The sequence below is a fragment of the Tamandua tetradactyla genome, chromosome 4, assembly GCF_023851605.1.
Source record: "Tamandua tetradactyla isolate mTamTet1 chromosome 4, mTamTet1.pri, whole genome shotgun sequence".
NCBI classification, from domain to species: domain Eukaryota; kingdom Metazoa; phylum Chordata; class Mammalia; order Pilosa; family Myrmecophagidae; genus Tamandua; species Tamandua tetradactyla.
In genome coordinates, this window is record NC_135330.1 from 100,193,274 (window position 1) to 100,214,354 (window position 21,081).

Sequence of the window (21,081 nt, forward strand, 5' to 3'; positions counted from 1 at the left end):
ATTTCTCAATAGAAATACTAAAAAAAGAAAAAGAACTAAATTTTCATCATCCGTAGTGAAAATTCAATAGGTCAGACCTCAAACTAAAAAATACATGTGTATATTTATTGAGAACAATATAAACAAGCATTTAAAGTTACAGATTTAAATACCAAAAGAAGTAACTATAATAATTTAAAGAGGGTGCTCTTTAGAGGGAAAAATGCTAGGAGGGGGGTTGGTATACCGTTTTTCAAAACAGACTCTACAGAATAATTTAAATATGAATATGGATAACTCTGACATATTTCTTTTAAAAGAAGGAATTAGAAATTGAAGATACCATAAATTTAGATGTATTAAAACTCATTCCTCAGGAAAAAAAACCTTAAATTCTTACTATACACATGCCAAATTGTTTATATACTTGTGATAAAAGCATAATCAAAAGGTATTTATTTCTTTAACTTTTTATCTACCACTAATGACCATTTCAAACTTTGAATCCATGTTTCCAGTAGATTTTACAGATGCCTTTGTTTTAGCCATCTTACAAACCCTATGTGCTACCATTTGGCTTAAAGGACTACAGTGATTGGTATAGCAGTGTAATGTTTTGCCTAACACTAGTTTACACTTAGATAAAAATGTATCTGTCCTATGTAACACCTTCTGCACTAGCTACACAGCTTGAGAAATACAGCGTATTATTCACAGTTCAGAAACTGAAAGCTGCATACAGATTCATCAAAAAAAGCATCATTCTACCACCACGTTCAGTATCTTAACCACTGAATACACTGGCTTCTCCAAAGTTGAAAACCAAAACACTGGATAGATAGGTAGGTAGGGAAGTAGGAAGAGGTGGCTGGTGGCTGGATGGACAGACACATAAATAAATGTGTGGGGGGGTATACAGCATTCCATCAGAACATATCAAGGGATTTACAGGGATTAGGTTTATGCTGTGGGTCAATGAGAGGGAGGGGTAAGGGATATGGGGTGTCTGAGTTTTTTTTTTCTTTTTTTGGAGTGATGCAAATGTTCTAAAAATGATCATGGTGAAGTATATACAACTATGTGATGATACTGTGAGCCACTGATTGCATGATATGGTTGGACTGTATGTGTGTATTTCTCAATAGAAATACTAAAAAAAAGAAAAAGAATTAAACAAACAAAAATTAAGTTTAGGCCTGTGTGCTGGTTTGAAAGGATGTATGTCCCCTAGAAAAGCCATGTTTTAATCTAAATCCCATTTCATTAAGGCAGAATAATCTCTATTCAATACTGTATGTTTGAAACTGTAATCAGATCATCTCCCTGGAGATGTGATTTAATCAAGAGTGGTTGTGATCCACCCAAGTGTGGTTGGGTCTTGACTGGTTTATTGGAGTCCTATAAAAGAGGAAACATTTTGGTGAATGAGAGATTCAGAGAGAACAGAGAATGCTGCCACACCACGAAGCAGAGAGTCCATCAGTCAGCCCTTCGGAGATGAAGGAAAACGTCTCTCAGGGAGCTTCATGAAACAGGGAGCCAAGAGAAGCTAGCAGACGATGCCGTGCTTGCCATGTGCCCTTCCAGATGAGAAAACCCTGGCTGTGTTTGTCATGTGCCTTCTCACTTGAGAGAGAGACCCTGAACTTCATCAACCTTCTTGAGCCAAGGTATTTTCCCCTGGATGCCTTAGATTGGGCATTTCTATAGACTTATTTTAACTGGGACATTTTCTCGGCCTTAGAACTGTAAACTAGCAACTGATTAAATTCCCCTTTTAAAAGCCATTCTGTTTCTGGTAAATTGCATTCTAGCAGCTAGCAAACTAGAACTGAAAACTCTCAGATGAAGATTCCATCACAATAAGGAGTCATTTTACAGCAACCTTTACCTGGAACTGCAGCATTTCCAGACGTCTGTCAGTGAATTCAAACAGAGCCAATGTTGTCTTCATCATACAGAGCGAGTTGACCATGAAAGTGGCCATGTCGGCAGAGCCTAAATGGCTAGCTGAGACGGTGCACATCTGGAGGAGAGGATCCAGGACACACGATAAAACCTACAAGGGACAACGAAACAAAATTGACTCTTCAAGTCCCACCCAATCAGTTCACAGTCCTGAGCTAACGGCACTTCAGAATTAATGCCAAACTAATCCGAAGGGAGTCAACTTACAGAAGCAGTTAAGAGAAAGACTAAGTGGTATAAGAACCATAATGGTTTAAAAAGTAGGCATCCATGAATAAATACTTTCTAAATTAAAGAGAACTGGCTTAATATATGCAAAGGAAACATCAATAATAAGGAAGGAATTGTCAAAATATATGTTACAAAATGTCAAGAGAATCTGAACAGAATGTTCAATAGTGTAGCAAAAAGCAATCGTTAAAAGTTAATTTCGACACACCTGCACGAAATCAGCTTGGCGCGCATCTAACGGCACAACTGAAGAGTCATGAGATGCCAACACTTCACGTAACAACATTAGTGTCTGATTTAGAGCAGAACTTGGTCCAAGATCAGGTGGAGGGAGTTCAACCTGAAAAACAGACAGTTTATCCCCTCTTCTATTTTTCCACTCAATTTTTTTAAATGCATGTCAGTAAAATAAAATAGAACCTGTAAAGCATTGGATTACAAATTAAAAATCCATAATTTCTCAAAAAGTTTATCTTGAGTTTTGCACTAATCAGCATAGAGTGACATAAAATAGGTTTTTGCCAAATTATCTCAGAATTAGTATGCCACTTAGCACTCCCAAATGCAAAAATGTATGATAGTCATTTTCATATGAATTGTTGAATTATACTTGCATATGTAGTTAAACTGGCTCGTTTTCAGCCCAAGCATTAAGGAAAAACATACATAGATCAGTGCTTCCCTAACTGTAATATAATAAGAATTGCCAGCTACTCTCAGGCAAAGTATGCCAGGCTATGGGTACTCCCAGGCAAAGCCCTGAGAAGCTGCCTGGACTCTCACTCTGAGCAGCACTCCACAGAAGCAACACAGCACAGTCCCATAGACCATGGGGCTCTGGAGCCTCACAGAGCAAGCTCAAATCCTCAACACACCTGTGTGAGGTGTGTTGTGTGACACCAGAAAAGTGACTTAACCACTCAGAGCTTCAGAGGGTTCTCAGTGGGTTGAGCAGGACTGGTGCAGCTGAACGCTGGGCAGAGCCTGACACTAGCTACTGGAAGATTTGCCACGTTTTTATTAAACCTACGTGGCGGAACCACAGGAGCCTTCTAATACTCTAGGAGAGGAGCCTGTGAATTTTTTAAAATAAACTTTTCAAGGTACATATAATGTTAATATGATAGATTTTTTAAATGCAACAAAATCTGGCATGTAGAAATCCATGTAAGACTTCTAAGGTAGATATGAAGGTATAAGAAGTTAAAAATTTCAGAATTTAGATTTTCAGGAAAGTGGTGGAATAGGAGAGGCAGAGCTCATTTCTCCACCATGAAATAACTGGAGAAAAGACAGAAAACGATGAGGACAGCAGCCCCAAGGTACGAGTGGCCACAGGGAAACTTCTACATTAAGTAAGGATGACCTGGATCAAAAAGTGGAGAATTTTTACTGAAAGGACAGGACGAGTTTGTTTAATCGTAACCACCTCTGAGGATGGCTGCATAGTACCAGCCAGAGGAGGTGAGGGAGCTGCGTACTCCCACATCTGCAGCATGTACAAAGACCTGCTCTACTGTCTGGAATTCAACCTGGTTCGGACCCAACCTACGGGCTGTCACACATGGGAGAAAGTGGGCTTAAGGGAAGAGGGAGCCAAAGAGTGCCATATGCCGGGAAGGCAAAGAACGTGCACCCTGGAGAGCTGCTGCTCCAAGTCTCCCACAGATGTCCAGATGGACTTGCATCTCCCATGGGAGGCCTCAGCCCTGTGCAGACAGGAATTACGGACAGACCAAGTGCCAAGAGACCTTCAACACAAACCCAGACAACAATATAGTCACAGGAAACCAAGGGAAATCAACTTTCAAAAAAATCTTATATTATAATCAAAAGTGAAGAAATCAGTAGAAGATGACAAAGCACATGAAGTTATATGAAAATATGGACAAGTGAAAACTTAAAAAGCCAGAGGACACATAGGATTTGCAACAACTAATCAAAGATGTACATAAAAATCTCAACAAACTAACTTCAATAACTTGGCTAAAAACATAAAGGACATCAAGAAGACAACAGAAGAACAACAAAGAGAATTTGAAAGAATAGAGAAATAAAAGAACTTATAGAAATTAAATATACTATAGATCAAGTTAAAATATACTAGACACACACAACAGCAGATCTGAAGAGGCAGAAAAAAGAATAAGGAACTAGAAGACAGGGCCAGACCGAACTAGAGTACAGAAAGGAACGAATGGTGAAAAAGATGGAAAAATTTGCATTGGACTCAGGGAAATGATGGACAACATGAAGCACACAAATGTAAAAGTTACTCGTTTTCCAGAAGAAGAGAAGAGTAGCAGTTTAGTTGAAGATAATGTGGGGAAACAACCTAGCCCCTATGAAAGACATGAATATGCAAATCAAAGCCCAAAGAACTCAAAATAGAAGGACTCCAAATATATCCACTCCAAGACATATACTAATCAAATCGCCAAATGATAAAGAGAAGGATAAAGTCCTGAACAAGAGAAAAGTGATTCAACACCTACAAGGGAAGACACAGGACTGAATTCAGACTACTCAATGGGCACCACGGAGGCGAGACGACAGTGTTATAATATATTTAAGATCCTGAATAAGAAAGGCTTCCAGCCAAGAATTCTTTATCCAACCAAGTTATCCTTCAAAATCGAAGGAGAGATTAAAATCTTCAAAGACAAACAAGGACTGAGAATTAGTCAAAACGAGACTCACCCTACAAAAATACTAAAGGAAGTCCTATCAGATGGAAAAAAAGACAGGTAAGTCTGGAGGAGGGCACAGAATTGAAGAGTCCCATCAGCAGTAATTTAAAGGATAAAACGAGAGAGAGGGAAAAGAATATATAGATCTGACAAAAACTAAAGGATAAGGTGGCAGATTCAAGAACTGCTTTTATAGTAATAACTTTGAATATTAACTGACCAAACTCACCAACTGAAAAATATAGATTGGCAGAATGGATGAAAAAATATAATCCATCTGTCCCGGTTTGAATCTGTGGTGGACCCCAGAAAAGCCATGCCCTTTAATCCTCATTCAATATTGCTGGGTGGGAGCATTTAGATTGTTTCCATGAAGATGTGACCCACCCAACTGTGGGTGGTAACTTTTGATTAGAAGATTTCCATGGAGGTGTGTCTCCACCCACTGAAGGTGCAATTGCTTACTGGAATCCTTTAAAAGAGGAAACATTTTAGAGACAGCCCCTTTTGGTGGAGCCACGAGAAAGCCAGCAGACGCCGCCATGTTCCCCAGGTGTCCTCCCAGCTGAGAGAGAAATGGTGAACGTTATCGGACTTCTTGAAACAAGGTTATCTTTCCCTGGATGCCTTAAATTGGACATTTCTAAAGACATGTTTTACGAGACATTTTCTCGGCCTTAGAACTATAAACTAGCAACTTATTAAACTCCCCTTTTTAAAAACCATTCTGTTTCTGGTATATTGCATTCCAGAAGCTAGCAAACTATAACACCATCTATATGGTGTTTATAAGAGATGCACTTTAGACCCAAAGATACAAAAAGATTGAAAGTGAAAGGTTGGAAAACAATGCTTTATGCAAGCTGGAACCAAAAGAAAGGAGGAGCTATACTAATCTCAGATACAATACACTTTAACTGTAAGCACATCATAAGAGACAAAGGAGGACACTAAATTTTAATAAAAGGGAGAACTGACCTAGAGGAAATAACAATTATAAATGTTTATGCTCCCAATAGTAATGAGAGACTTTAATACACTACCCTCCACTACAGTCAGAATATCCAGACTGAGAATCAACAAGGAAAGAGAGAAACAAGGACAGAACCTAAACAATGTGATAAACAAATTAGACCTAATAGAGATACACAGATAATTACATCCCAAAACACTAGGATATACCTTCTTCTCTACTGCACATGGAACACTCTCCAGGAGAGATCATATTCTAGTATACAAAATAAGTCTTTATAAATTTAATAAGACTGAAATTATCCAAAGCACTTTCTCTGGCCATGACAGAATGAAGCTTTGAAATTAACAATCACCAAAGAACCAGAGTTTTCACAAATATATGGAGATTAAACAACACACTCTTAAATAATCCGTGGGTCAAAGAAGAAATTGCTAAAGAAATCGATTAATACCCAGAGACAAATGATAATGACAACAAAACATATGAGAACTTATGGGATGTGGCAAAGGCAGTGCTGAAAGGGAAATTTACTGCCCTAAATGACTATATTAAAAAACATGAGGGAAAAGAAAAAACAAAAAACATTAGGGAAGTGCGACAGTGGCTCAATGGCACAATTCTCGCCTGCCATGCCGGTGACCTGAGTTTGATTCCCAGTGCCTACCCATGCAAAAAATAAAAATAAATAAATAAATAAAAATAAAAAAACATGAAAGAGTAAAAACCAAGGTCTTAACTGATCACATGGAGAATTTAGAGAAAGAACAGAAAACAACCCCAAAGCAAATCAAAAAGAAGAGAAATAAAGATTACAGTAGAAAAAATGAACCAGAAAACAAAGAAACAATAGAAAGTAATCAACAAAACCAAAAGTTGGTTCTTTGAGAAAATTAATAAAGTCAATGGACCCTTAGCTAGACAATGACAAACTGGATGCAATTAAAAAAATCAGAAATGAGAGGGGAGTCGTTACCATGGATCCTGAAAAAATTTAAAATATCATAAGCGAATACAATGAATAACTAACTATATGCCAACAACTAGACAACTTAGATGAAATGGACATATTCCTAGAAACACATGAACTATCTATACTGACTCTGGAATAGAAGATCTCAACAAACCAATTACAAGTAAAGAGATTCAATCAGTCACCAAAAATCTTCCCACGAAGAAAAGCCCAGGAGCAGATGGCTTCATAAGGGAATTTTATCAAACATACCAAAAATAAATACCATCAATCCTGCTCAAACTCTTCCAAAAAAACTGAGGGAAAAGGAAAGTAACTAACTCATTTCATGATGCTAACATCCCTCTAATATGAAAACCAGTTAAAGACACTACAACAAAGGAAAATTACAGTTCAATCTCATTAATGAACATAGATGCAAAAATGCTCAACAAAATACTGGCAAATCAAATCCAACGACACATTAAAAAAATTGTACATCACAACCAAATGGGTTTTATACCAGAAATGCAAGGCTGGTTCAACAGAAAAAAATTAAGCAAAGAATACAGCACATTAACAAATTGAAAGGGAAAAACAATCACATGGTCATCTCAATAAATGCTGAAAAAGCATTCGATGAAATTCAGCATCTTTTTTGATAAACACTTCAAAAGGTAGTAATCAAAGGAAACTTTCTCAATATAATAAAGGGCATGTATGAAAAACCCAACATTTTCATGGTGAAAGACTGAAAGCATTCCTCCTAAGATCAGGAAGAGACAAGGTAAAATTGTACTGGAAATTCTAGCTGGAGCAACAGGTAAGGAAAAGAAACAAAAAACATCCAAATCAGAAAGGCAGTAGTAAAACTTTTCTTACTTGCAGATGATGTGCTCCTACATTTGGAAAATCCTGAGAAATTTATGACAAAACCACTTGAGCTAACAAATTCAGCAAAGTGGCAGGATAAAGATTAATGTGCAAAAATCAGTGTTTCTATATACTAGTAATGACCTGAGAAGGCAATTAAAAAAAAAAAGTTAATTCACAATAGTAACTAGAAGAATCAATTATCTAGGAATAAACTCAACCATGTTTGTAAAGGACCTCTACACAGAAAATTACAAAACTTTGCTAAAATAAGTCAAAGAAGAACAAAACAAGCGGAAAGATACTGGGTGTTCGTGAATAGGAAGGCTAAATGTTAAGATGTCTATTCTACCCAAATTGATCTACAGCTTCAATACAATGCTAATCAAAATTCCAACAACCTACTTTGCAGACTTGGAAAAGCTAGTTATCAAATACACTTGGAATGGAAAGGAGCCTCGAATTGCCAAAAACATCCTAAAAAAGAAGTGGAAGGACTTAAAATTCCTGATTTTAAAGCTTGTTATAAAGTCACAGTGGTCAAAATGGCATGGTACTGGCACAAAAAGGTAGACATAGTGATTAATGGAATCAAATTGGGAGTTCGGAAATAGATCCCCAGATCTATGCGTAACTTATCTTTAACAAGGCCCACAGGTCCACTGAACTGGGACAGAATAGTCTTTTCAACAAATGCAGCTGGGAGAAATGGAAATATATAAACAAAGGAATGAAAGAGGATCCTAACTTATGTGCTATAAAAAAATTAACTCAAAGTGAATCAAAGACCTAAATATAAGAACCAATACCACAGAACTCCTAGAAGAAATTACTGAGAAACATCTTTAAGATCTTGTGATAGGGAGCAGCATCTTAGACTTGACACCTAAAGCAAAAGCAATGAAAGAAAAAATACACAAATGGGAACTCCTCAAAATCAAATGCTTCTGTGCCTCAAAGGACATTTTCAAAAAGGTAAAGAGGCAACCAACCTAATGGGAGAAAATATTTGGAAACCACGTATTTGATGAGGATTTGATATTCAGTATATATAAGGAAATCATACAACTCAACAATAAAAGATCAACCCAATTATAAAATGGGTAAAGGATATGAATAGACAATTTTCCAAAGAGGAAATACAAATGGCTAAGATACACATGAAAAGGTGCTCATCTTTCAAATCTAAATCAAAACCACAATGACATATCATCTCATACCTGTAAGAATGGCTCCCATTAAACAAACAGGAAACTACAAATGTCGGAGAGGGTTTAGAGAAATCGGGACACTTAAACAAAACGTGGTACATACATACTATGCCTGTTTGAAGCTGTTATGTACCCCAGAAAAGCCATGTTTTTCCTGATCCAATCTTGTGAGAACAGCCATGTTTCTTTTAATCCTGATTCAGTACTGTGAGGTGGAAACTTTGATTGGCTGCTTCCATGGAGACTTGACACACCCAGTTATGGGTGGCCCTTTTGATTAGATTGTTTCTATGGAGTTGACATACCGAATTGTGGGTGTGGCCTTTTGATTAGATGGAGATGTGACCCCACCCATTCAAGGAGGGTCCTGATTAGTTTACTGGAGTGCTTTAAAAGGGAAAACGTTTTGGAGGAAGTTTATTTAAACGACCTAAACACAGGGAACCTTGGAGAACAGTTGCTTCAGAGTTGATAGGGACGTAAACATTTGGAGATGTTTGGAGTGCTGACAAAGAGAGCAGATGCCTAGACATGGGCATTTGGAGATGCAGAGTCCAGCAGATGTTGCCATGTACCTTCCTATAAGATGCTAAACAAGCCAGAATCCAGAGCTGTGTCCTGGAAAAACTAAGAGAAGACCCACAGATGCTTAGAAAGGAACCCATTGGCATAAGAAGCTGGAAGCAACGGAACTGGGAACATGGACCAGGAGATGCCAGTCACATGCCTTTCCATGTAACAAACATCAGCCTTTCTTGGGTCAAGGTATCTTCCTCTGGATGCCTTAGTTTGGACATTTTTATGGCCTTAAAACTGTAAACCTGTAATGTAATATATTCCCTCTTAAAAAGCTGTTCCATTTCTGGTATACTGCATTCCAGCAGCACTTAGAAAACTAATAAACATACAATGGAATATTATGCAGCAGTAAGAAGAAATAAGGTCCTGAAGCATATAACATGGATGAACCTGGAAGATATAATGCTGAGTGAAATAAGCCAGACACAAAAGGATGGGTACTCTATGATTTCACTAATATGACCCTGTAGAAAATGTAAATTCTAGAAGTAGGGAAAATGTAGGGAGCCTAGAGATAGACAGAAGCTAGAGAAGGAGGAACAATTACCTACCATGTACCGACTTGTTAACAAGTTTGAACTTACATGTATGGGAATGGATAGAAGGGATGGCAGTTAGTGAGACTGTAAGTAATAATGCTGTACTGAAAGTGAATATGATTCAAAGGGGTGTTTAAAGCCATGTATCTCACCAATTAGAACTGCAAATATAAATAGGTTCTTGCATGAACTACTTCAAAGGTATGACACTTGTACAAAGAATTAATAATAGAATTAATAATAGGTAGAGGGGGAAAACTACTATTACATGCTATGGCCATGGCCTACATTTAACAGGAATACCTCACTAGTACCACAACAATACTAGAAGTAAATAATTGGGGGTGGGAGGACAAGAATTAAAGGGGAGTTCTGGATATTCCCTTTGGTGTCGTGTGTCTACTGTTATTTTTTCTCTTTGGAGCAATGAATGTCTAAAATTGAGAGTGATGATGATTATACCACCAAGTAAGGGTACAGTGAGACACTGACTGTTTATTTTGGATAGAATATATCTCAACAAAATCAGTAGATTTAAAATAAATAAACAGAAAGACTCAAGTGCTGGAGAAAATGTGGAGAGAGGTATAACTATTCAATGTTGGTATGGTAGCAGAATGGGGCAGCCCCATAGCAGATTCACAAAAGGCAAGATATGGGTATGCCAGACAATTAGGCAATCTCATAACTGGGAATATACTCAAAAGAACTGAAAGCAGGGACTCAGACAGTTGCACACTAATGTTTATGTTCATGATAGCCAACGGATGGAGGTGCTGAAGGGTACGTTCACAGAGGAGTGGAAGAGCGAGCTGTGGTATATACGCATGATGGAATACTGCATGGCTACAGAAAGGAATGTAGTCATGAGGCATGCGGTGAGGTGAATGAACCCTGAAGACACTATGTTGAGTGAAATAAGCCAGAAACAAGGGCAAATACTGTAAAAAAAAAAAAAAAACAAGGGCAAAAACAGATGTTCAAACAAAAACCGGCATACAGGGCGGACCATGGGGGCTCAGCAGGTAGAGTTCTCGCCTGCCATACCAGAGACTAGGTTTGATTCCCAATGCCTGCCCCTGCAAAACAACAACAACAAAAAAACCGGCACACATTTAGAAAATTAGGGCCTAGATTGTAAGCTCTTAGGACAATCATATTTATTTCTGAGTTTTAAGTGTTATTTCTAAAAATGAGCAAAGGACTTGAATAGACATTTCTCCAAAGAAGATGTTCAAATGGCCAGTAAGTGCATGAAAAGATGTTCTATATATTTAGTCAATAGGAAAATGCAAATCAAAACCATGAGATACCACCTCATACCCACTAGGTCAGCAATAATTAAAAAGACAGCCCATAACAACTGTGGGTAAGTATATGGAGAAAGTGGAACACACTGCTGGTGGGAATGTAAACTGATACAGCTGTTGAGGAAAAGTTGGTGGTTCCTCAAAAAGTTAAGCAAAGAACTACAATATGACCCAGCAACCTGCCCCAAAGAATTGAAAACAGATGTTCAAACAAAAACCGGCATACAGGGCGGACCATGGGAGCTCAGCAGGCAGAGTTCTCGCCTGCCATACCAGAGACTGGGTTTGATTCCCAATGCCTGCCCCTGCAAAACAAAAACAACAAAAAACCGGCACACAAATGTTTCTAGCACACTGGCCACAAAAGCAAACAGGTAAAAACAGCCAAACATTCATCAACTGAAAAATAAACAAACAAAAAATTAATAAAATAGAATATTATTTGGCAATAAAGACAAATGAAATTCTGATGCATGAAACAGCATGGATAAGCGTTGTAAACATTAGGCTAAGTTAAAGAAGCCAGATGCTAATGGCCACATTTTGCATGATTCTATTTCTATGATATTCAGAACAGGTGAATTCAGAGACAGAAAATAAGATGAATGGTTTCCAGAGACCAGGGGATAAGGGAAAAGGCGGAGGGGGCTGCTTAGTAGGTACAGGGTTTCCTTCTGTGATGATAAAAATGTTCTGGAACTAGTAGCAGTAATGACCACACAACATTTTAAATGTAATAAAAGCCACTGAATTGAACATTTTAAAATGGTTAAATGGTAAATTTAGGTTATGTGAATTTTAACTTAAAATTAAAAAGAAAAGTTAATTCAAATGTTAACTCATCAGGAATAGCAAAGCAAGGACCTCTGAAAATTCTTTCTTTCACAAAAACAATAAGAACACTGGCTAAATGACCAAAATAAGCTTTTTCAGGACTCTAGAAATTAACCAAAGGACTGCAACAATCCAAAGAGCAGTTAGTCTAGAAAAGTGGCCAGATCTCAGTAAGGACAGTAGCTTTGTGGGAATTTCTGCCTAAAGCCCATTGCCCTTTTCCCATAGTCTGTTCCAACACCACCTCACCACCTGGCCAGCTGGACAGTGCCTACAACAGACGGCTGCAGGAACCGTGCAAGGCTGGGCACATCCCGGGGGGCTGGATCACATGTGCACTGTGAAAACATGTGCACTCCCAGTGCTGGCCATGTCCTCAATGATATCTGAGAAGGCCCTCAGTGTTCACTTCTGACTGACCTCAAGGTGAGCCAAGAAAGTAAGAGCCAAGGTGGTGGTCTCATACACCTCCTGCTAAGTGCTGCAGGTGCGAGCGCCCCAACACGCACACAGAGCCGCTCGATAAGGCTGGGAGACAGCGGTTCTGAAAATTTAAGAAAATTTCTGCCCAGATGTTAGATGGCCATTTAGCTACCAAGCAGAGACTGTGGCGGCAACAAGCCACAAACACACAGGCTTTAAAAAATGAGTTCAAGAAACTCCACAAACAATAAAAACAAAAAACAGCAACAACAAAATCTGTGGAGGGGATATCTGATTCCAGAGCTGACAGGTTATATTATTTAAAATGTTGAGTTTTCAACAAAACATGAGACAGGTGCAAGAACAAGAAAACATGAACCATTTACAGAAAAAAAGCAGCCAACAGAAACTGTTCCAAATAGCATACTCAGATGTTTGATTTAACAGAAAAAGACTTTAAATCAGGTATTTAAACATGTTCAAAGAACTAAAGGAAAACACATGTAATAAGCTACAGGAAAGAATGAGAACACCTTACCAAATAGAGTATATCAATAAAGAGACAAAAACTGTTTAAAGAGAACCAAATGGAAATTCTGGAGTTGAACAATACGGCAAATCTGAGTTATAAAAAATCAGTGAACCTGAAGACAAGCCAATGGAGAGGCTCTAGGAGAAGAAAAATGAACAGAACCTCTGAGACCTACAGGACATAATCAACATACATGGAATGGGAACACCAGAAATAGAGGAGAAAGAAAAGCAAAGAGTATTTGAATAAATAATGGCCACAATGTCTTAAGTTTGATGAAAAAATGTGAATCTACACATCTAAGAAGCTCAATGAACTCTAAGTAGGATATGCACAAAGAGAACCATCATGACCTGACTGCTCAAGAGAAAGATAGAGGATCTCTGAAGCACCAGAAGTGACCCATCATGGACAAGGGTCCTCAGTAAGAACAAAGCTGACTTCTCATCAGAAACCCCCAAAGGCAGCAGGACAATATACTCAAAGTGCTGAAAGGAAAAAACGAAACAACAAAGACAGTCAACCAAGAGTTCTATATCCAGCAAAAACACCCTTCAAAATTAAAGGAGAATTTAAGGCATACTCAGATAAACAAAACAAAAATTAATCAACTAAATTTTGTTGCTCTATCAAAAAAAAAAAAAAACCTAAAGGAAGTACTTCAGGCTGAAATGAAAGGACAATGGACAGTAACTTGAATTCATAGGAAGAAAAAGAGAACCTATAAGGACAATTCCATAGGTAAATATAAAAAGAAGTCCAAGTGTATTTTTTGTTTGTAACTCTTTTCTTCTTCCTATTTGACTTAAAAGACAACTGTAAAAGCAATAAGTAAAAATCATACTGATGGTATGGAATGTATAAACTAAGGAGAATGAAAATGGCACATTAGATTCTATTTAGCAAAAAAGAAGGAAGTATAGAGTAGTATAGGAACAAAAAAGATTTAAGACATAGAAAACAGTGCAATGGCAGGTGTAAATCTAACTATGTTTGGTTAAACTACTATGGATTTAAAAATCCAGTCAAAAGACAGAGATTATCACACTGGATAGAAATTGTAAAAATAAAAATTACCCAACTACACACTAACTTCAAGATACTTTACATTCAAAGATACAAACAGGATGAAAGTAAAACGATGGAAAAGATATTGCATGCAAACAGTGACCAAAAGAGAGCTGCAATAGTTATATTATAATTAGACAAAACAGACTTTAAGTCAAAAACTGTTACAAGAAACTGCAAAGGACATTCTATATTGATAAAAGGACCAACTCATCAAGGAGTCATAACAATTATACATGCACATGCACTTCACAACAGGGCCCCCAAATAAATGAAGGAAACACTGATAGAACTAAAAAGAGAAAGATAAGGCTACAAAGACAGATGGGAACTTGGATACAGCACCTTCAATAATGGGTAGAATACCTAGTCAGAAAAATAAAAAAGGAAACAGAGAACTTGAACAACACTATAAAGCAAGCAGACCTAACAGACATATATAAAACCCTCTACCCTAACAGCAGCAGCACACACATTCTTCTCATGCGTGCACAGACTGTTCTCTAGGACAGACCTTATGTTACATAATAAGACAAATATCACTGAACTCAAACCTTACAAAGTACGTTCTCCAACTCAAAGGAATAAAATCAGAAATCAATAACAGGAAGGGAAATTCACTAATACATGGAAACTAAATAATGTATCTTTAGATACACAATTTGTCAAAAGAAGAAACCATAAAAGAAATGAGACAATATCCTGAGATGAATGAAAATGAAAACACAGCATACCAAAACTTAAGGGATGCAGCAAAAGCAATGATTAGAGAAAAACTTACAGCTATAAATGTCTATAATTTAAAAAGTAAAGATCTCAAATCAATAAACTGTCCTTCTTTCTTAAGACACTAGAAAATGAAGAGCAAATTAAACTGAAAACAAACAGAAGGAAATCATAAAGATCAGAGCAGAAATAAATGAAACAAAAAAACAACAGAGAAAAATCAATGAACCCAAAAGTGGGTTCTTTTGCACATTACTGCAGACCTCACATAAATGAAACAGCTTAGAAGAGAATACATAGAACAATTCCATGTCAACAAATAACTTAAATAAAACAGACAAATGCTCAGCAACACACAAAATACTAAAACTGCCCAAAGAAAAAAATTAAAAATTTCAATAGGCCAGCAACAAATAAAGAGATTGAATCAGTAATCAAACTTTCCACAAAGAAAAGCCCAGGACTAGCTGTCTACACTGGTGAATTCCATCAAACATGTAAAGTACAATTAGCACCAGTATCACAGAAACGCTCAAAAAAAAAAGAAAGGACAGAATACTTCCCAACTCATTCTACGAGATAAGTTTTACCTGTACCCAAAGCAGACGAAAGCTACACAAGAAAATAAGACCACTATCCCTTATGAATACAGATGGAAAATTTCTCTGCAAAATACTAGCAAACTGAATCCAGCAACATATCAAAAGGGTTAATACATCGGCCTTCTGGGATAAGACGGCAGATCAAAACCTAATGTTCAATAAATTATCTAATACCTGACACCTAGTAAAATGAAATACCCAAGGAAAAAAAATATCAGCAACCCAAAAAAAAAACATGAGCTTATGCAGTAAACACTAAAACCAACAGCCGAGGAAGGAGACAAAGACTCCAAGAGGGGAGGGGATAAAAGCAGAGCAGGACTCCTAAGCCTGCCCACTCCCCAGAATCCATAACCGCCCCTAAAAAGTCTCATGCCTACATTCCAGTGTGAAGTGTGACTCCTAACTGAGGCTCACCATTCAGTGCCCAGGAGAAAACGGGGAAATGGAAAAAGGCGGCCGGCCGTTCTGTAAGGGAAGCCTCAGGACTATCCACCAGAAAACTGGAATCCATCACAAGCCCAAAGAAAAACTCCCTAAGCACAGTATGCCTCCCCAGATTGGGCTGACTGAGCCTGGAACAAGGGCATGTAGTCCACACTCAGCAAACAGAACACAGCCTGGGTTTCCTAATAAAAACTGTGGACCGCTTCAGCTTAACAATCGGACTCACCATTCCCTCACTCAGGAAAGCTGGACTGACTCAAATATTCAGTTTCAATTGTTTCAAATTGTGAGGACAAAACTCTCTTCTCAGAATAAGAAGAGAATCCAGAATTTCCCCGGCATTATATTAGAGCAAATTTAAAATCTGGATAGTCATCCCAGCAAGTCAAAGGCGGAATAACCTGACAACTATGCAAACATTTTATAGTTTTGCTTCCTTTTCGTCTGCTGAATTAAAATAGAGTTAAAAAAAAAAAAAGACTACGATAACCTTATTCTATTCTAACCATATTCTATCTATCCACCCATGTTACTTACAAAGATTTCTGAAACGTTGCTAAACATGTGTTATTGTTGATTACCTAATGCTATTCAAAGTGGGGGTATTTTTTCCCTAACTTTCATCTGTTTTTTTTTGGATGAACTCTTCATATGAGTGAATGTAGAGTTTTACAAGAATACTGGAGTCATCTCCAACTCCTGAAAATGGGGAAAAAAATTACGAAGCTGTTAACAGCAGTTATTTCGGGGCAGGGGATGGGTATGACTGTCACTTTCGTTTACTGTGTTGGCTGGTACCCTTGTTAAAATTCATGTGCTGAGTTTAACAGGTCTAGGGGGTGACATTTTTGCATGTCAGGCAAGCTCCCAGTTGACGGATCCACACCACTGACCCCCACACTATACTATGAGTAGTAAAAAGAGATCTGAAGCAGTAAGTGTATGCTAGAAATGAAACTATAATTTATTTAAAGGACCTTTTAGGGTGGGTGAGCAAGGTATGCCTTCAATTAATTAGTTTAGTAAGCTGCACTGCATAGCAACCAAATTTCAGAGGACTGGACAAATCAATCCTGACTGTCTACTATTAATTTGCTGTGGGGTTTGTTTATGGCTTTCCACATCCTTTTGAATTAGAATTGTACTACTGCTACAGTGAGCAAAATTTTCGAAAATGTCTGTATAAGTTAAATTTGATAGAACATAGCATCTTTTGCAGTATGCTTGCACATCTGCAATAGTTTTTACTTGATTTGCAGTTATGAAGGTTTCAAAAGTGTTTGATAAGAAGGGAGTGTGCATAATTGGATATTCAAGTGCTTCAAACTATTTTGTTAAGAAAAAAATACATTTTTCAATAAAATGAGACTCTTAAATTTTCTGTTTTCAGACTAGATAAAAAATTGGCTCCCAAATATGTCTTCTGAAAAGCAAAGAAGAAATTATATGAAAAGAGTTCATCTCTAGCCACATTTTCATTTTAAAAGTTCTCTTTCCAACAATTTTACTACCCACTTAAAAGTCTATTAACAAAAATCTCTACTTAGGTGCTTTGCTAATGAAGAATACTCTGCAGTAAATGTTGTTTTCCGCATAAGGCTAGAATATTTTTATAAGCAGCAAAATGGTTTACAAGAAGCAAAATAAGAGAAAGATACAACTGATATAAAAATACGGAACATTAAAATTTGAAAGAAAATTTTTCAAAGATACCTGCAATGGTTATGTATTTAAAAACATATAAGTTATAAGGAGAATATCATACTGCAATCTCAACTTAATGCTAAACTATTCATAAAAATGGCCCAATTCATAACTGGGAAAAATATTTTAGGGCACAATTAATAATAATAATGACAACAAAAACAGTAATGACCTTAATAAGCCAAGAAAGTTCTCATTCACTGCTGTGAACATACACAGACTACAATTCATATATTGCCATTTGTTATAATTACTTTCTTCCCGTTTTTTATCCTATTCTGTCCAAGGTTTTAATTGAAAGATGCCATCCTTAATGCTTAAACCTTTTCTTCCCACTGTATTTTCAGTCTAACTTTTACATGAGAACTAAGATAGGAACTTAATGGTGTTTTCAGGGGAGAAACACGCAAAATAAATGGATAAGCATTTGGGGAAAATAAGAACCTTTTTTCTCAACACAAAAATAAACTTTAGATAGATTAAAAATTCCATGTAAAAGTGAACCCACAGAAACACCTAAGAAAATACATCTAAACGTAATTATTAAATAATCCATCCCTTCTTCACTGATAGATGCTAACTTTTATCATATATTAAACTCTAAACATATTTTCCTGTGGGGAAGTTTTCAAGCATGGCATGTACCCAAGGGAAAAAACATAAAGAAAAAAATTTAGATTTTACTACGCAAATATTAAAAACTGATGTGTCCGGTGCCTGCCCATGTAAAAAAAAAAAAAAGACGTGTCAGAAAACACTACAGGAAAATTTAAAAGGCAAATGATAACCTGAAGATATCTGTAATATCTTCTTAATATCAGAAATTAACAATAATACATAATCCAGGAAGAAAAAGACAAGGGATATGAAGAAGCAATTCCAACTAGTCAATAAGCATGTCTTCCAATGTTCAATTTCACTAGAATTAGAGAAATCCAAATAAAAAAAAGTAAAATACAACTTTTGCTCATCATATTGGCTGAGACTTTTCAAAATGCACATTATCCACTGTTGGCAAAGGTTGGGATCTCTGGTAGGAGGAAGTAGATTTGAGGAAACAGGTAAAAGAAAGTAAGGCAAATAATGACAGGAGACTGCCAGGGCAGGTAGGATTGAAAGGAAACAGTCATTTACGAAACTAGTATTTATTGAGTCCTTCAATAAATAAACAGGGAAAATATCTATTTCTACATATTGATCATGTCAACAACCACCTTACTAAATTCATTTACTGGTTTTATGGCTTTTCAGTTGATCCCCTTGAATTTTCAAAGTCAATGATCATGTTATCTATAAGTAATCTAATGCCTCCTCCTCGGACACACCCATATTTTCCTTGGCCATTATTTCGTATGAATGATTTAAAAATAATTCTGTCTAGAAAGGAACTCATATAAACATATATAACCAGAATTGATTTTGAGCAAACTTCTGAAACAAAGAAATACATGAAGCAGGAAAGCACAAGGGCACAAATACAGGCTCCTGTCCTGAAAGCACCTGTATCATGCATGGGGTCTGGAAGCAGACTTTCCTCAGACTTCTCCAAGCTGGGCAGAGGGAAGACTGACCAGGTGCTCTGAACTGGACTGCTACACACTGTTCCATACTGTATTACAAAAACAGTGCCTGGTATCATCAGCCTTTTAGAGTAATGCGACAAAAAAAACTAGATAGATGGATAGATACAGCTGTCCATGGTGTTTGTGATGCATCCTTCAAAAACTTAAGTCCTCAACAATGATTCAAAAATAAAGAAGAATCTCATCATTGCTCCTGGCACACTACACTGCCCAATTTAAAGTATACCTCTACCAGGACTCCTTTAGATTTTGGCTGTTGTTTGTTTTAATAATTAAGTAGGGTCTGTAGCTCAGAGGCGAACGAACCTCCTAAAGACAAAACCGGGATATCCAAGGGTAAAAATATAAGCTGTGTAAAAAAATATTTTGTAGGAGTTTTCCAATCTGTATGCCATTTCTAGTTACACATTTTTGGTCACAGACAAATGGCAATGAAGGTAGGTTGAGGACTGTATCTCTAATAATGACTCAATGTTACACTGTTCTGCAAACACAGACTGTTAAGACCTGGTCCAGAAAGCTGTCTCAACAGGAATTCTGTCGTTCACAGGAAGAACTCAGAAGAGCATCATAGGGAACTGGAATAAGTCAATGCCAATGCAAAACTATAATAACCCACCCTCTTTTTTTTTTAATGCAATTTTATTGAGATATAGATAAACATCACAGAAACCATCTGAAGTATACAATCACTGGCTCACAGTATCATCACACAGTTGTACATACAACCACATGATCAAATTTAGAACATTTTCATTATTCCGGAAAAGAAATAAAAATATAAAAGAAAACCTTACTCCTCCCATATTCCTTATCCTCCTTATTACCCATAGTATTAGTGTGGTACATTTGTTACTGTTGATGAAAGAGTATTAAAATATTACTGTTAACTGTAGTCCATAACTTGCAATTTTTTCCCATAGACCCCCCATTATTAACTCATTTTAGTGTTATAGATTTGCACTAGTTCATGAAAGAACTTTTTATATTTATACAGTTAATCATGGACATCATCTACCACAAGACTTGCTGTGTTATACATTCCCATGTTTTCACCTCCAGCTTTCCTTCTGCTGACACACAATTCTAGACTTCCCCTCTACAACATGCACACACCATTCAGCAGCATTAGTTACTCACACAATAATATGCTACTGCCAGCTCACAACAGCCTCTTTAAATGTGAAAGGCTCATTCAAACAGCATGAGAACTACATTTTTTAAACATACCTTGTCCATTAATTTACTTGCATGAAGACTCAAGCTATTGAAGAATATTTTTTTGCTTAGCAAATGCATTTCTTCAACGGTAGTCAACAACGTGGTTGCACTATTTCCAACAATGCCACTAAAAGCAAAAGAATATTTCAGAGTACAAAACAGAGGGCAGAAACAAATCAGCTCTTTAACCAAGAACAAAGCTTCAAAAGATCTAATGTAAATAAAAGTTTTTATGTAAAATACAATTTGTGAATTGAAAACAATTACTTCAGTTCATATAAAAATATTAGGTTTTTTTTTCCCTTTTGAGTTAGGTGAGGAAAAACCATTATGTTTTCAACATTTCACAATCTCTTTTATCAAAACTATGGGTTAGAATGTTCAGAACATGTAATCCAATATTCTTTCTCTATTGTAATAGATATATGTCCTGATTATCCAAGAAAGATAAAATTTTAATTCTAAGAAAACAATTTCATCGATTTTCACACTGATGTAATAAGGCTGAAAGATTTAAAGATAAAATATTTAAACTTAACTAAGCTATTTTTTAAACAAACATGCATATCAATAGCATACTATTATGTACCAATAGCATAAATTTATAAAGTTCCTAATTTTTATACAAGTGCTTAA

At 36.7% G+C, this 21,081-nt stretch overlaps 1 protein-coding gene across 2 annotated transcripts in view; it reads right to left on the bottom strand.

Annotated features, from left to right (window-relative positions):
- COG6 (component of oligomeric golgi complex 6) overlaps positions 1–21,081 on the bottom strand; it is an 84,758-nt gene that overhangs the window by 20,799 nt on the left and 42,878 nt on the right. For both annotated transcript variants that reach the window (XM_077158031.1, XM_077158030.1), the window contains exons 13-15: positions 20,455–20,572; positions 2,387–2,518; positions 1,871–2,038 (exon numbers count right to left, since the gene is read on the bottom strand). In XM_077158031.1, the coding sequence (XP_077014146.1) occupies positions 1,871–2,038; positions 2,387–2,518; positions 20,455–20,572 (418 nt within the window). The remainder of the gene's footprint in view (positions 1–1,870; positions 2,039–2,386; positions 2,519–20,454; positions 20,573–21,081) is intronic.